This window comes from Macaca mulatta, chromosome 2 (assembly GCF_049350105.2).
Source record: "Macaca mulatta isolate MMU2019108-1 chromosome 2, T2T-MMU8v2.0, whole genome shotgun sequence".
Classification (NCBI taxonomy): domain Eukaryota; kingdom Metazoa; phylum Chordata; class Mammalia; order Primates; family Cercopithecidae; genus Macaca; species Macaca mulatta.
The window spans coordinates 32063319-32080288 of NC_133407.1; the positions used below are offsets into that span (position 1 = coordinate 32063319).

Genomic DNA, 16970 nt, shown 5'->3' on the forward strand with positions numbered 1-16970 from the left:
CCGGGTAAGTTTTCTCATTTCTAACAAGTTCCCAACTGCTGCTGGACCAGGTTGTGTGCTTTGAGGACCCTTGCTCTAAAGCAGCAGTTCCCAGCCTTTTTGGCACCAGGGACTGGTTTATGGAAGGCAGTTTTTCCACATATAGGGTTGGGCGGGGTGGTGATTTTGGGATGATTCAAGTGCATTACATTTACTGTACACTTTATTTCTATTGTTATTACATTATAATATATATTGAAATAATTATACAACTCACCATAATGCAGACTCAGTGCGAGCCCTGAGCTTGTTTTCCTGCAACTAGACGGTCCCATCTATAGGTGATGGGAGACAGTGACAGATCATCAGGCATTAGATTCTCATAAACCACTCATATGCGCAGTTCACAATAGGGTTCACTCTCCTAAGAGAATCTAATACCGCTGTTGATCTGACAGGAGGCAGAGCTCAGGTGATAATGCTCGCTCACCTCCTGCTGTGCAGCCTCTAGTACGGACAGCCCCTAGTACCCGTCTGTGGCCCCAGGCTTGGGGACCCCTGCTGTAACAAGGGTTAGAGCAGGGTCCCTCTCGCCTGCATCCAAGAAGCTGCTTGTGAGATACCTTGACAGGTTTCCATGCACGGGGAATACGGAGAGGCTCGGGATTCTTTACCATACTTACCTTTGGATTTGTTTATCTAGCAACATGTCCTGAATGTACCTTTCAGGAGAAAGATTGTATACTTTTCTGCTTTCCTGACCAGTCCTACATTTGTCACTCTTATTAATAGAGCCTTCTCCAGGATGCTGAATGCTTGTGTTAGAGTCAATCATTGCTATAGATATTTTTTCCTATAAATTTCTTGCACGATGTATGGAAATGAGAGTTACAGTATCTGATGTTAGGTGGTTCTTAAGTACCCCTAGGTTTTGTTTTAAATTTTTTTTTAAAAAGAGGACACTGACCGGGCACGGTGTCTCACGCCTGTAATCCCAGCACTTTAGGGAGAGGCTGAGGTGGGTAGATCACTAGGTCAGGAGATCGAGATCATCCTGGCCAACATGGTGAAACCTGTCTCTACTAAAATTACAAAAATTAGCTAGGCATGCTGTCGTGTGCCTGTAGTCCAGCTACTCAGGAGGCTGAGGCAGGAGAATCACTTGAACCTGGGAGGCAGAGGTTGCAGTGAGCCAAGATCGTGCCACTGCACTCCAGCCTAGGCCAAAGAGGGAGACTGTCTCAAAAACAAAACAAAACAAAACAAAACCCAAAAAAAACAGTACGTTAAGGCCCAGGCAGGAAGATCGTTTAAAACCAGGAGTTTGTGACCAGCCTGGGCAACATGGCAAGACCCTGTCTCTACAAGAAATTTAAAAATTAGCGGGACATGCCGGCATGTGCCTGTAGTCCCAGCAACTCTGGAGGCTGAGGCAATAGGAGGATCCCTTGAGCCCAAGAGATTAAGGCTGCAGGGAGCTGTGATGGCACCACTTTACTCCAGCCTGGGTGACAGAACGAGACTCTGTCTCAAAATAAATAAAGAAGAATAAATTTAAGAAAAATTAGAAAATTTAAAAAGCACATTATTTTTAAGGTACATTAAAAACTTTTTAATAATATTGTTTTTATATAGGGAGAAAAATAAAAATGACTCATAAGCCTTCCACCCAAATGACTCCTGTTGGTGGTAATGGGATCAAAAGTATAAAATACAGTAAAAACGACTTTCTACCATTTCCTCCCTCTTCCAGTCCCTCTCTTCAACGTTGATGTTTTTGTGATTTCTTCCAGGAAAAAAAAAAAAGATTTTTATTTATATCTGTCCATCCTTCTAATATTATTTACACAAGAGTGACCATACCATTAACACTGTTAGGCACCTTTTTTTTTTTAACTTAGCAATGTATCTTGGACTCATTTCTGTATCAGCACATAACAGATTTACTCTAATCTTCTTAATGGTTCCTAGGATTAATCACTGGGGTATTCCAGTGTTTAACTGGTCCTGCAATTAAGATTGCTATTAGAGCAACCCAGTAGTAAATATCTTTGTCCATATATCTTGAAAGACATTTGTGAGTCCAGTCATAGAAGTACTACCAGTAGTGGGGTTGCTGGGCAAAGAGTGTGTGCATTTTTAGGTTTGAAGGCCGATAGCATCCTGCCCTCAAGAAAGGTTCACTGCCACCACGATGAGGGCCATGCCTGTTTCCCCAGCACCCTTGCACGCAGGGACGATTACAGAAGTGAAAAAGAAAACATATCATTCCAATAGCAATAAAATATAGAATAACTAGGAATAAACCTGATAAATATGTACTATCTGTGTGAAGAAAACTTTAGTATGCTCCAGAGGGACCCAAAGGAACAATTGAACGAATCAAAATTTTGCCAGTTTCTTGCATGGGAACTTGCAGCATGGTGAAAATACTCATTCTCAGTTAAGCAATGATTTGAATGTGACCCAATAAAAATACCCACAGACTTTTTTAGTGGAGGAAGGGAAACTTACTGAGCTGATTTTTAAAGATCATGTAGAAAAACAAATTAGGAAGATTCAAAATATAAACAGGAATATAGGAAGATTTGATAAATAGGTTAAGCAGATATTAAAAGACAATACGAAATTAAAATTGTTTAAACTAGGGTTTTATACAAATAGATTCATGGATCACAGTCATAAACTGATATTTGGGAATATAACGAATGACAAATGGCATATGATATATGGCACCTCTCAAATCAATGAGAAAAAATGGATAAACCCCTGTGGTGGGGGGGAGTTAAATTCGTACTGCACACTTTACATGGGATAAATGCCAAATCGATAAAAGATTTATATGCAAAAAATGAAATATGTATTATGAGAATTCACAAGAGAATTGTTTTATAATCCCAGGTCTTTCTGTTATGACATAAAACTCGGAAGCCACTGAAAGCAAGATTGGTAAATTCAGCTTCATTTAAAAAGTTTTTCATGGAATCACTTGAACCCAGGAGGCAGAGTTTGCAGTGAGTGGGGATAGCGCCACTGCACTCCAGCCTGGGCAACAGAGCAAGACTTCATCTAAAAAAAAAAAAAAAAGTGTTTCATGGCAAAACCCACCATATGCAAAGTCAAAAGGCAAGCACCAAATTGGGGACAGATAAATAAAAACTAAATTTCCTAATATGTAAAGAGTTCTTACAAACCAATAGAAAAACGTCCAATGACCCAATAGGACACCAGGCAAAGATAACGGACAGAGAGTTCACAGACAAGGAAACACAGCATTTAAATATGAAATGTTTAATAAGAAAAAAATACAAATTACATAATAAGAGAAATATAAGTTACCATCTCACAGGGATCTTTTTTTCTACTGAGAGTAGCCAGAGTATGGGAAAAGAAACAACTTTATACATCACTGATAGCAGATAAATCCATACTACTCTATGGAGGAAATGTAGCACTCGTCGAAAAAAATTACAATGCACACATATATATGTGTGTGATATATATATATTTACACCTCTAATTATTTATTTATTTTTTAATTTTTTTATTTTTTGTGGGTACATAGTAGGTGTATATATTTATAGGGTACATGAGATGTTTTGATGCAGGCACACAATGCATATATTTTTAACCCAGCAATTCCACGTCTAGGAATTTATTTTTTGTACGTACTATAAGCACACACATGTGAAATCATGTAGGAATGATATTTTTCACTAAGAGATTACTTACAAAAGCAAAAGTTTGCATACTCCATGGTATATCACACAATGGATCTGTAGAAAAGAATGAGAAAGAACTCTGTGTACTGCTATGAAATGGTCTCTAAGAAAAGTATACTGTTTTGTTTTGTTGTTTGTTTGTTGAGACGGAGTTTAGCTCTTGTTGCTCAGGCTGGAGTGCAGTCGCGCAATCTCGGCTCACTGCAACCTCTGCCTCCTGGGTTCAAGAGATTCTTCCGCCTCAGCCTCCTGAGTAGCTGGGATTACAGGCATGCACCACCACACCCGACTAATTGTATTTTTAGTAGAGGTGGGGTTTCATTATGTTGGCCAGGCTGGTCTCAAACTCCTGACCTCAAGTGATCTGCCCGCCTCAGCCTCCTAAAGTGCAGGGATTACAGGCGTGAGCCACCGCCCCTGGCTGAAAAGTATACTGTTAATTGATAAAAATTGATTTTAAAAAGCTAGGTGTGTAATGTTATGCTGACATTTGTGTAGAAGAGGAGGGAAATATATAGACTGACTTACTTTTGTATGAATTATTTGATTGTTAATGCATATACACACAAAAAGATAACACTGATTGCCTCTAAGGAAATAAATGTAGGAAGCAGAGGATAGGGCTAGGATGTAGACTTTTCACTGAATACACATTTGTACCTTTTGACTTTTGAACCTTATTTGCCCTTCTCAAAAATAAGTAAATTAAAAATCCAAATTTTAAAATAATTCAATCGGTAAAAATATTCCTGGTTTTGATTTGTGTAATTCTAATGCTGAATTAGAGTGTCTTTTCAAATATTGGTTAGCCTTTTACATTTTTAAGGCAATTGCCTATTCATATATTTTGCCCATTTAAAAATTATTTTGGGGTCGAGGTGGGGTTCGCAAATTTAGGAAATTAGCCCTTTGTCTTAAGGGTCACAGAAATTTTGTTCCAGTTTGTCTTTTGAGTTTGTTTATGCTGCTTTTTGCCACCTAGTATTTTTATATTTGCTCAATGTGTTTTTCTTCTTTTCCCTTCCTTTCTTTCTTTATTTCTGTTTTGTTGTTGTTGTTGTTGTTGTTGTATTTTTAGAGGGTGGAAATGACTTTTTCATTGTGATCAGTGAGAAGACGACTCTAGATCTAAGACATTCCATTATTATTTTATTTTATTTCATTTTTGAGACAATGTCTTGCTCTGTTGCCCAGGCTCAAGTGCAGTGGCCCGATCATGGCTCACTGCAAACCTCCCCGTTTCCAGCTGAAGCGATCTTCCCACCTCAGCCTCCTGGGTAGCCAGGACCACAAGCACCAGCTAATTTTGAGGTTTTTTTTTTTTTTTAGAGATCAGGTTTCACCATGTTGCCCAGGCTGGTCTCAAACTTCTGGGCTCAAGCGATCTATCTGCCTCGGCCTCGCAGAGTGCTGGGATTATAGGCCTGAGCCACCACACCTGGCTGACATCCAATTATTAATGCCTTTGGGTAATTTGGAAAACGACAGGCTGCTTATAAAGTATGTTTGAAGACAGTAAAAACTGGGACAAACTCATTTTAGCAGTGACCTAGAGGATCCTCCCCGAGGGCAAGGGAAGCGGGGCTTGGGCAGAGCTGGGTGGGCGTTGTGGTGGGTTTCTGATGAGCCTCTCCTCTCTCCACTCCAGCGGAGCTCCCCGCGTCCTCAGCGGTGAGGCTGGCCTCCCTGCGTGACCTGCCCGCGCAGCTCCTGGAGCTGTACCAGCAGGGCTTCTCTCTGGCAGCCCTGCACCCCTTCGTGCAGCCCACGCATGAGCGGGAGAAGACGCCCCTGGAGCACATCTTTAGAGCCATCCTGATCAAGAAAACCGACAGGTAAGGCCTCCATGGGTGAATGAGTAGCATCCTGTTGTGGCTAAAGTATGCTCAATAGAGGAGGGGAAGTGAGAGGATGGGGTTGGGGGTTGAAATTTGCATGCTGTCCACAGGGCCTCAGCCCTCAGACAAGTGAGGCAAAAAGTTAGACAACCAGAGAGGTTTCCTAGCATCCTGCGATGAAAAGCAAATGCATGTCCAACTGCAAGTAGAGAGTTCCATTTTGCATTCTTTCCCTCTTTTAACTCACTGGATTAAACTCAGCTAGAAAAATGTCTCCTTAGAAGAAGTATACACCCAGAATGATGCAGCCGGTAAAAGTGCAATACTCTTAAACTGAAAGGCATGGCTGGAAAATACAATGATTTTGTTTGTTTATTTATTTATTTATTTATTTATTTATTTATTTATTTATTTATTTTGAGACGGAGTCTCGCTCTGTCACCCAGGCTGGAGTGCTGTGGCCGGATCTCAGCTCACTGCAAGCTCCGCCTCCCGGGTTCACGCCATTCTCCTGCCTCAGCCTCCTGAGTAGCTGGGACTACAGGCGCCCGCCACCTCACCCGGCTAGTTTTTTTGTATTTTTTAGTAGAGACAGGGTTTCACCGTGTTAGCCAGGATGGTCTCGATCTCCTGACCTCGTGATCCGCCCGTCTCGGCCTCCCAAAGTGCTGGGATTACAGGCTTGAGCCACCGCGCCCAGCCAATGATTTTGTTTAGAGGCTATATACAAACTTAACGTCTTCCCCCAAAGTCTAGAAATACTTGAACATTTTGCGCCTACCATAAATTCTGTCAATCGCTTGACAGTTAAAAAAATACAAAAACTAAACACCACCTAAATAAAATGCTATAATTGGTTTGGTCTTGATTTAGATTTTCAGGGCTTGGGGATGTTTTTCAGAGTGGCTCGCCCAGTTGAATGTTTATGCCTATATTTCAGTTGAGCCTAATTAAGAAAAAAGAAGTGGGGTTCGTCTTTCAAAAGGAACAATATTAATTTTGTTTTTCTTAAAAAAAAACAATGAGTATGGGATAGAGAGAGCAGTATGTTTCTCCTGCTTTCATAAAAATTAAAATTAAAATTAAAATGCAGTCTGGGAAAGGAAATCAAATTTGTCTTTTGGCCAACTATCATAGAAGGAATGACAGCATGTGCCACATTTTTAAAAGGGAGTGCAGAGCAGCTCCTTGTTCTCTCTTTTTAAAGTCACTTTGCAGGTAGACAAAGCATTTGGCTGGTGTGCTCACAAGGGACAGCTGTGAGGCATGAGGTTGCGTGACTAAGACTGACTCCTCTTTCCTTTCCTTTCCTTTATTTCTTCATGGTTGATCAAGCTCTGGGGCTCTTAGACTACATCAACACACATTAGAATTTGAAGTGAAAGGTGGTGCATGTTTTTGCTCAAACCCAGAATTCACACGTTTTTGAGTAGGGTGAGACTTTTCTCAATGTCTGCCTTTTATGTGTATTACTTTGTCTTTCTCTCTCTCTCTCTCTCTCTCTCTCTCTCTCTCTCTCTCTCTCTCTCATTTTTCCCCCCGTAGAAACGAGGTCTCGCTATGTTGCCTAGGCTGGTCTTGAAATCCTGGCCTCAAGCGATCCTCTCACCTTGGCCTCCCAAACCACTGGGATTACAGGTGTGAGCCACTGAGCCTGGCTGCATATTGGTTTCTTTTATTTTCTTTTTTATTTCTTTGAGATGGGGTCTCACTCTGTCACCCAGGCTGGAGCACAGTGGCATGATCTCAGCTCACTTCAACTTTTGCCTCTCAGGCTCAAGCCATCCTCCCACCTCAGCCTCCCAGGTAGCTGGCACTGCAGGTGCACGCCACCACACCTGGCTACTTTTTTTATTTTTGGTAGAGACCGGTTTTCGCCATGTTGCCCAGACTGGTCTGGAACTTCTGAGCTCAAGAGAGTTTCCCACGTAGGTCTCCCAAAGTGCTGGGATTACAGGTGTAAGCCACCAGGCCCAGTCCATTATTGGTTCCTTTATGTTGATTGGCTGTTGATCATTATATAGGTCAATCATGAGAAGAAACTATTCTGGGGGCCACAGTGGTTTTAAATGACACTGACGCATAGGATATGTATAATGACAGTAGCTTATATTTAGTGAGCACTGACTGTATGCCAGGCTTGATCATTATAATTTCATCTGTATCATATGCCTATGAGGTTTTCTAGCATCCTGCGATGAAAAGCAAAAGTGGTTTTTTTGTTCCCATTTTAAAGGCAGAAGATTCTCTTGATCTCAGAAGTTCCAGACCAGCCTGGGCAACGTAGCGAGACCTAGTATCTACTAAACATTTTTAAAATTAGCTGGGTGTAGTGGCGCATGCCTGTAGTCCCAGCTACCCGGGAGGCTGAGGTGGGAGGATTACTTGAGCCCAGGAACTGGAGGCTCCTAGGATGTGACTGTGTGACTGCACTGCAGCCTGGGTGACAGAATGAGATCCTGTCTCAAAAAATGAACAAACAAACAGAAAAAAAAAAAAGCAAAAAAAGCCCCACAGTACTGAGACACAAAGGTTGAGTTGTCAAGGTCACACGGATGGCAGCCAGCAGAGCTCTGCCTTGCTCCCAGGAAGGCTGACTCCCGTACCTGCATTCTTAATCCGGCATGAAGCATGTGCTGAGTTCCTTTGCCCACAATTCTTACGGAGAATCACATTAGGAAAAAAAAAGTGGGGGAGGATATATTTCATCTTCCATAAAGAAGTACTTTTATTACTCAACATTTCCCGCATTTTACCCCTCAGTAGTCTGTAAGCAAATCAGAATTTCAGCAAGGAAACAAAACAGACAAATGTGTTGTATGGATTACATAAGGCATCCACGGGGCTCCAGGGATTCTATTCTGCAGATTATCTGAGCGGCCTTAGTGTTTAAAGAAGACAAGTCCATTTGGGTTAGATCACCAGCACACCCTTCAGTGTGATCTGCCATAGGAGGTGACATGAGCTCAGGACATGGCCTGAGCTTAACTCAGAAAGTGAAGGCATATCTTTTTTTTTTTTTTTCCTCCCTGCTGTGGAGCAACACTTCTCAAACTTTAATGTGCCTGTGAGTCTCCTGGGGATATGGTTAAAGAGCAGAGTCTCATATAGCAGGTCTCCGGGGAGGCCTGGGACTCGACATTTCTAACTGGTTTCCAGGTGGGGCAGATGCTGATGGTCCGTGGCATGCACTTTGAGTAGCAAGGGTGTAGAGGACCTAATTCTTGCCTAGCTTCATGCCTGGCACTCAGCAACACTACTGGGGCTTGCCACTCTACTCCTAGGAGAGCTGTAAGCACCAGCCTAGGTAAGAAAGAACACAGGACTCGTGGCCAGGAGGCCTGCGTTCTAGACTGTACTTGGCTACTAGTAACTAGTGTGATGCAAGGGCACATTAGTGGATTTTTCTTGTCCTCCGTTTTCTAGCTGCTACAATGAGGGGCTGGTACTACATGATTTGCAAGGCTTGCACCAAACTCTGAGTTATCTGATGGGACAAGATGGGTCAGAAATAAGAACCACCACTTTGGGGAATAGTGCATTACAAGCCAGCAGCGAAGCTGGGGGCTCAATAGGGGTTATTTACTTCCACTGAGGTAGCATGAACAAATGAACTTACTCTCCAGAAGCCAAAAATGAGCAAACTGTTGAGAGGAATGAGACATTGTATGCAGGAGGGTTTTCAAGAAAGGGAAGTTGGCAGTCTCCTTGGGTTTGAGCTCACTTTTGTCCAGAGTTCCTGAACTGCCTGCCTGGTGACCTTAATGAACATTTCAGCTCCTGGACAAGCAGATCCAGAGAAGGAAATTCCTTGGGTAACTTTGTGTTGGGTCTTTGGAACTGCCTTTTTTGGGAAAAAAAAGAAAAAGAAAAGTTTGATAATTTATCATGTAAAACAAGGCAAAAATAATCAAGAGGATCACCCCCACTTCCAGCCCCAATAGTATTGGGTGGGAGGAGTGGTGGAGGTTGGAAGCAGAGTCATTGTAAAATATAATTTTAAAGTACAGGAATTTTCTCTCCTAGCAAATGCAGTAACTGCTTTTTTTTTTTTTTTTTTTTTTGTATTATGAGGAAAAGACCTCAATGATCTTAAAAATAAGCAAACAAAAAAACATCAGGGCCAGGTGCAGTGGCTCACACCTATAATCCCAGCACTTTGGGAGACCAAGGCAGAAGATTCTCTTGAGCTCAGAAGTTCCAGGCCAGCCTGGGCAGTGTAGCGAGACCTAGTATCTACTAAAAATTTTAAAAATTAGCTGGGTGTAGTGGCGCATGCCAGGAGACTCCTGGGATGTGACTGTGTGATTGCACTCCAGCCTGGGTGACAGAATAAGATCCTGTCTCAAAAAACAAACAAACAAACAAAAGCAAAAAAACCCACAGTACTTTATCAATAGGGAGTTTAAGTAGTAAAAACGAAACAAAGGAAGACTTTTGTGATTAATTTTTAATTCAGACAGTTAAAGTGATACTTTTCACAAAGTCTGCCAAAGTTCTGACAGCTATAGATGCTGTTAAATGAAATGAGTTAGCTGTTAAAAGAGAAAGAAATATTTGGCTAATATTTTTCAAGTGGCGCACATTGAAAGAGAGGTAGATACACGTTCTCGATTAATGTTAGTCCAAATGAAGTTCATTACCAAGAATCACTATGAGATGACTGTGTGAAACTTCAATATCAACCTAATGTGTTTGAAGGGTTCACATAAAATTTTTAGCAAATAACTGGGCTTTGGGATATGTCAGAACCACCAAACAGAACTCCTCAAGCCTGCATTTATTCCCTTACCCATTCATGAACACTTGCTGGGCGTGTACTCTTTTCAGCATATTGTGCTAGTAGCCCTATGTGGTGGGAAGTTAGAGGGTGCAAGTGCCAGGCTCAGTTGAATGTGGAGCCTGCCTTCCAGGCACTTGCAGTCTAATTAAGTAAATGAGATATATGTCTCATGCCACGGGAGTTTGGGAGAAGGAGATGCCACTTCTCACTGGAAGGGAAACCAAGGAAATGTTTCTGGAGGGGCAGCTTTTAACTTGGGCCTGATTTCTTTTGGGCAGACATGGGGAGTAATGAGCATGAGGCAGGAAGAGTTTATTTAAATCTCCTAATGAAATGTTTTCTAGTGGTATGTGAGTAATTGGAGAGCATCGTTGACAGTCTAACTAAATTATTAATGAGTCATTCCAAAAGTAGTTCTCAAGTGCAGTAACGTTCCTCTGAGCTCACTGCCATTTTGACAGATTTCACTTACATCCATGAAAAATTACCTGATCTTTTCTTTTGAAAATTCTAATAACTGCCATTTCATTTTACCATGGCAGGCCTAGCCACACATCTAACTGTAAATTGTTCTTAATTCTAAGTGCGTTGAATTTAGGCAAGTCAGTTACTTTGACTCAAGTTACTTTGACTCAAGAATGAATAGCTGAATATGAAATACTTAGTGAACAAGTAGAAAGAGAGTTTGTACTTCATTTTCTCAACTCTTTCTTTGGAACACTTAGTGATTTTTAATAGACAATATAGTTGCCCTCACTCTGAATTCTAAGTATAGTTAAGTGATCCTTCATTTTTTTGAAGCAGTTTTCCTTAGAATGAGTTGCTAAAGATCTTGAAACTTGATGGCTAAGAGAAGTCAGTTATTAGAACATCACTTCTGATGTTTCATGAGTGTGGGTTTAATTCTAGGTTGTTTTATGGTTATAGATGTAAGTGCAGTACCAAATTGCATAGTACTGGTCATTTTTCAGCAGTTGAATTATCATTGTTCACACATGGAGCTAGGGTGTCATTGGTGTGTTTTTCATCATGAATGAGTTGAAGTTATTTGGCTATAGCTTTCGTAGAGTAATGCCTTACATGGTCCAGAGACCAGGACACTAAGGAACTCTGTGGACATTTATCAGGCAACTTTTGGCCTAGGACTGGGATGGGGGCACATGGAGGAGCTATAGTTAATGCAGAGGCTACAATTCTAAAATTCTTTTGGAAGGTGGAAAATGTGTACAGTCAAAGTTACCCTTGAAAATCTTTTGAGGTGCCCATAAAATGTAATACTGTGGCATCTCTCTACCTGACCAATGCATATTGTCCTTCAGGACTGAATCAGATTGCTTTTCCAACAGTGAACCCCATGGGGAGGTAAGCTGGTTTGGGTTTATAGTGAGTATTCATTGGAATCACACCTAGGGTGGTGAAATGTTTGCACCTAGGGAGGCGTTTGTGGGAATTGACATTGAGAGAACAGGAACTCCACGTCTCCCTTCTAGAGTTCATTCTGGGGCACATCTGCCTATTGAATAGAGTAACTGGCACTGTTTTAAGTGGTCAACATTTATCCCTTTTAGTTGGATTTTTCTAAGGTAAACGTGTCTATGTAATCCACCATGCAAAGATGACTCTAAGGATCTCCTAGATTTCAAGAAACTTATCTATCTACTAGGGAGTTGCAAAATATATTCTGCATTTATAATTTATAATTGCCCAGCTAAGTCTACAGGTCTTGGTTTGAATCTCTAACCTGAAATTCGTTAGTAAGAGTGTTTTAGAAAAGGAGGCTCTGCGGCTCTCATTTGCTCTGGGTTGGGCATGATGGGTAGATTGGAATAGGGAGAGAAATAGTGGGAAGGGCCTGTCCATTATTGACATAGTGGAACAAGTAGAACGTGGTGTCCAAAGGGAAACAGTGGGAGAGCAGGCATGAGAAGTCTGGGGGCCTGATGCTGGAAACAAGCCTGGGGGAGGCTGTGTGTGGAGCTGTGGTGAGCCCCTCAGGCCAGGGCCCACTTCTGTAGCTGCTGACTTAGCCAAGGCTTGTTCTAGTCCTTGTTCTAGAACAGATTCCTCCAGTGATCCTTAGCAGAGATGCAGTGGGTTGCTGAGAGCTACAGGGAGCTGCTGCATCCCAAATTGACCATATGCTTGGAGTCTGTGAAATGTTTCCTCTTAGGCCATATCAGCAAGCTGTACTCAGCAACACAGATGACTCATTGAGTCAGCCTTGACCACCCAGGGTCAAGTGATACAAGAGAAACAATTCTTTTGGCTTTTGCTGTTTTATTTCCAGGAAAGCAAATCTCAGAGAATGCTCAGCCCTTATCCTTTGTTTCTCCTCTTGAGGCCCAGAACCCAAAATCCTGAAGACTCTGTCTTTATTCTAAGACAGAGCTTGCAAAATCAGATCCCTACAGCGGCCTGGCTCATTGAATGGGGACTCTTGGGAAGCGGTGAGTCAATGCCTCACCTCTGTCCTGTGGTTATCAGGTGTTGCCAGGTCTTGTACTTTTTTCAAGAAAAGCCAGAAATCTGGGTTTTTATGTGAAAACTTCTCTTTTAGCCTCACTTTTCCAAAGTAGCATTGTTTGCCCCTAACCCATGCCACTGGCTGCCATCTTGCAGCCTCTGAGATTTCTGTGTAATGCTTACATCAGTAGAGGTAATCATGCACCCTTTGAGCTGCTCATCCTGCCTTCGACACACAGCAATTGCTGGAATCTCAGTCTCTCCTGTTACTGTGTTTTAGATGTCTGCCCACCTCCACTCCCTTTGCTAAATCCTCTTCCATCTTTGGATTCCCATTGCTTGCTCAGAGTGCCAGGCCTTGAATAGATGTTGCTCAATAGATTTTGCATGAATTGAGTGGGATAAAACCATGCCCTGGAATTTTGCTACAAATTTTCACTAAAGGACCATAAATTCATTATAAGATAGATCTGTCTTTGGTTTACATATTTATCAGTAACAAAAGTATATCTTGATAATGCAGCCACATAGCACAGACCTCAAGTAATGGAACAGACAGACACCCACACACACACACACACACACACACACATACACACACACAATCCTTTCATTGCCAAAATAACAGTGATTTGCCACAAGAATAGATGTCCATTATTTTTCACTCTTCTCTTTCTTTTAAAAGACATTCAAAGGATGGCCTTCAAAGAAAGGAAATCTTTGCAGACCTTAAGTGAAGTACAAATGCATTATATTGCCTTTTTTTATAGCCTACAAGATAATATGAACATTTTCTTTGGCATTTGAAAAGGGCAAAATTGAGAAAGTACAAAATTATATTGAAACTAAAAAGAAAATCCTTTAAAAAATTATAGTCGAAAGTGTCCTCTTTAAGTGGCCTTGTGTCTCTTCATGTCTAATTTTTACCAATTACCTTGACTCTTGGGAGAATTATAGGGCTTCTAGAAAAAGGTTTCATAATTAAGCGAAATACACAGGGGGTAGGTAACGCCTACTGGGGTGTGCCCTAGAAAACGCTCACACGCGAGGCCGAGGATCAGCCCTGGAGTGCACTGATTGTTGGAATCACACGTGGGGAAGAAAGTAACGGTGGGTTTAGCACTGATTGATGCATGCTACTGTGATGGGAAACTGCAGCCGCCGGTTTATTCCCAGAGAGCAGACATTGAGGAAGGTGAATTCAGAGCTCTTGCTTAAGGCAGAGCGGGGAATGAGAAGGTGTTTGTTTAGCTAGTGGGTCATTATTTTGGATTCCGATTTAGGAAGGGTGAACACCCGTTGCTGGCAGCTGCCCCTCCTTTCTGGTGTCGTATCTTTCCTCATCATTTTTCTCGAGCTTCCTGAGGGGTGTGGAGGATTTGATTAGCTCTCAGGGCTGCCACCGTACCCCCTGAGGAGCTGTCCAGCATCACCAAGACTACCTCAATTTATTCCTCCTATTTTCCCATCTCACTCTGGAGTGACACCCTTTTTCTGGTGTGTTGAAGTTTCAGGATTCACCGTTAATTATTGTGTTTGCACTTTCCAATCTAATATGCCAGCGTAAAGCCACATTCTCTTGGGGGAAAGAATTTTTTCCAATCCACACTCCTAAATGGCTTGCTGAGTTACTCTTATTCTCTTCCTCCAAAGCATCAGCCTTATCCTGGTGGAGAGAACGAGAGACGTGCATGGTTGGTATGAGAGCTCATTTTCCCCACTGCTGTTCTACAGCTGTCCTTGATTGACCTGTGTCTTTCCCCACATTTTTTTTTAATTTTTTTGTTTCTTCTGAGAGAATTAGCACACTAGTGATTTCCAACCTCTCCCCAGAACGATTTTGAAATGACAGAGAACAGCAAGCAGGTACCCAAACAAAAGCAAAAGCACTAAATTTCTTTGAAATTTCCTGTTAATCTTAAAACTCGGGTGAATACTTCACTACCATGAAATGTCTATATTTGTTTTTTAAATAAAATAGAGGTCTCCTCTACCTACATGTACATACAATCTTTAAATAAAAATTGACTCTCTAGAAAGATTTATTTGGTAGCATTGCAAGGTAGACTACAGGGACACTTAGACATGATTTTGAGAATCGTATGCATACAGTGTAGGTAATTTAATTGCAAATAATTTTACTAAAGCATTTGAGTTTTCTATTTATATGTCTATCTCATATGAAATATAGGAACTCAGATTGTCTTACTTTAAATCTTTGTGGCAGTCTTGTATTGAATAGTCTATCTATTCAACTCTGTTGAATTGAAAATTGAAATTTTTTCCTCTTTGTCAATCAGAAGTAACTTAGATTTTTTTGTGTGTGTTTTTCAAGCTGAAAAAGATATAATGGGCATTACCAGTGATGGGTCCTGGATAAGACTAGTAATAGAGTTTTACACTTTTAGATATGAATGCAGAAGTAGGTGAGATACAATGTTCAGATGCATATAAGTACATTATTAGTGATTTAAGTGTTCTTGAGATTTTGATATAATGGTCGTCTCTAAAATCTATCCAAATTTTATATTTTAAATGATTGAAAGATTGAACCATTTACAAAGATGTAAATGCTATAAAAATGCTATAAGTATATGAAGATATGATAAATATGAGTACATCATTTCATTCACTTCCTATTCATCGACCATGAGTTGCAACTTAAAATGGCTACAAAGACTTTAAAAACCCAATTAGCAACTTGTATTCACATAACACCTGTTTCTGAGAGTCTGAGAGCACTTTGCTTCATTCCTGTATGTTTTCAGTATTATAATTAATTCTCACTATGTCCTCATGATGGTTGTTTTTGTTGTTAATATTTGTTAAAAACATCATTGTGCTTTCAGCAGAGGTTTTAGACATGCACTCTTTTGTAACTGAAAGGTACCCTGATCTTCCCTCATTCCCCACTTCTTATTTTATGTCTAGGAAAATGAGGCTGAAGAAGTTCTTAATGACTTCTCAGTTCTGAAGTTTGGAGTGGGTAGTGGGAGTGTGTGGTGAGTATAGAACTCAAGTTCCATCTTGAGACTCATGGCACAGAAATACATCGTCTTTCAACTCAGAGGCCCCAGAGCTTATAGAAACATCCTCAGAGAATTCTGAGAATTTTCTGGGCTTTGTAGCATCCTCAGTCCCCATGGCTACACTGTGGGGCGAGAGGCTTTGCTAATTCCCCAGCTAGTTTCAGAATATAGGGCTACTACTGCAAACCACTTAGAGCTCCCCAAATGGCCCCATTCAGCAGGCTGGCTGGGTCTTGTCAGTTTCTGCACCAAATGATTATATGTAAATAATGGTTCTAGGATTATCAGTGTGTTTTTTTCTCTCTGCTCCCTAAAAACAACATAAAAATGTATTTATTACATGTCTGTTGGGTCCTCTAAGGTAGCAGTCTTTGTCAGAGAGAATGAGATGGACACAGTTCCTGCTCGCGGGGAATTTGTAATATATTGCTATAGTTTAAGTCTCCAAAATTGCTCCGTCAAGCAACCTGGATCTCTTAGGAACATAATGCCCCTTTTCTTGTAAAGAACATTTATGTGTTTGTAGGTACTTCTTCATATGATTTCTCATTTTTGATAACAGCCATCATAGCTACCATTTATTTACTGCTGTGACTGGCTGGAGTCCGTGGTCATTGCTTCATGATATACATTATCATTATTCCCAAAAGCCAAGATGAAGGAAATGAGACTCAGGGTGGTACTTGTCCAAGCCAGTGTCCACACATGTCATGAGTGGAGAAACCAGGTTTCACATTGGCACTTGTCTTCTAATAGCATTCTTCTTTAATTGTTTAGCTCTGAGGGTTAAGGTAGGTAAGGGTAGAATTTCTCAGCCTTGGTACTATTGACATTTTTGTGTATGGGACTGTCCTGTACATTGTGGGACATTTAGCAGACTCTCTGGTGTCTACTCACAAGATTCTACTAGCAACCCCCCCATCCCTGCGGTTGTGACAGATTCCAGACATTGCCTAATGTCTGCTGATGGGCAAAACTGCCCCCATTTGAGAACCAGTGGGTTACTTAGGGAGTAAGACGGGGAGTCTAACTTTTATTTTCTTCTAGGTAGCCACTTTTGCCAAGAGCACTTACTAAGTTAACATAACGTTGCCATTGAATAAATGCCACCTTTATTATAGTTAGGATTTCTATATGTACATCCCAATCTATTCCT

General features: G+C 41.1%; 1 protein-coding gene across 7 annotated transcripts in view; it reads left to right on the top strand.

Moving 5' to 3' along the window:
• The window catches only part of RFTN1 (raftlin, lipid raft linker 1), a 203300-nt gene that overhangs the window by 79720 nt on the left and 106610 nt on the right, over positions 1 to 16970 (top strand). For all 7 annotated transcript variants that reach the window (XM_028843652.2, XM_028843654.2, XM_028843653.2 and 4 more), the window contains exon 3: positions 5350 to 5536. In XM_028843652.2, coding sequence (XP_028699485.1) covers positions 5350 to 5536 — 187 coding nt within the window. The remainder of the gene's footprint in view (positions 1 to 5349; positions 5537 to 16970) is intronic.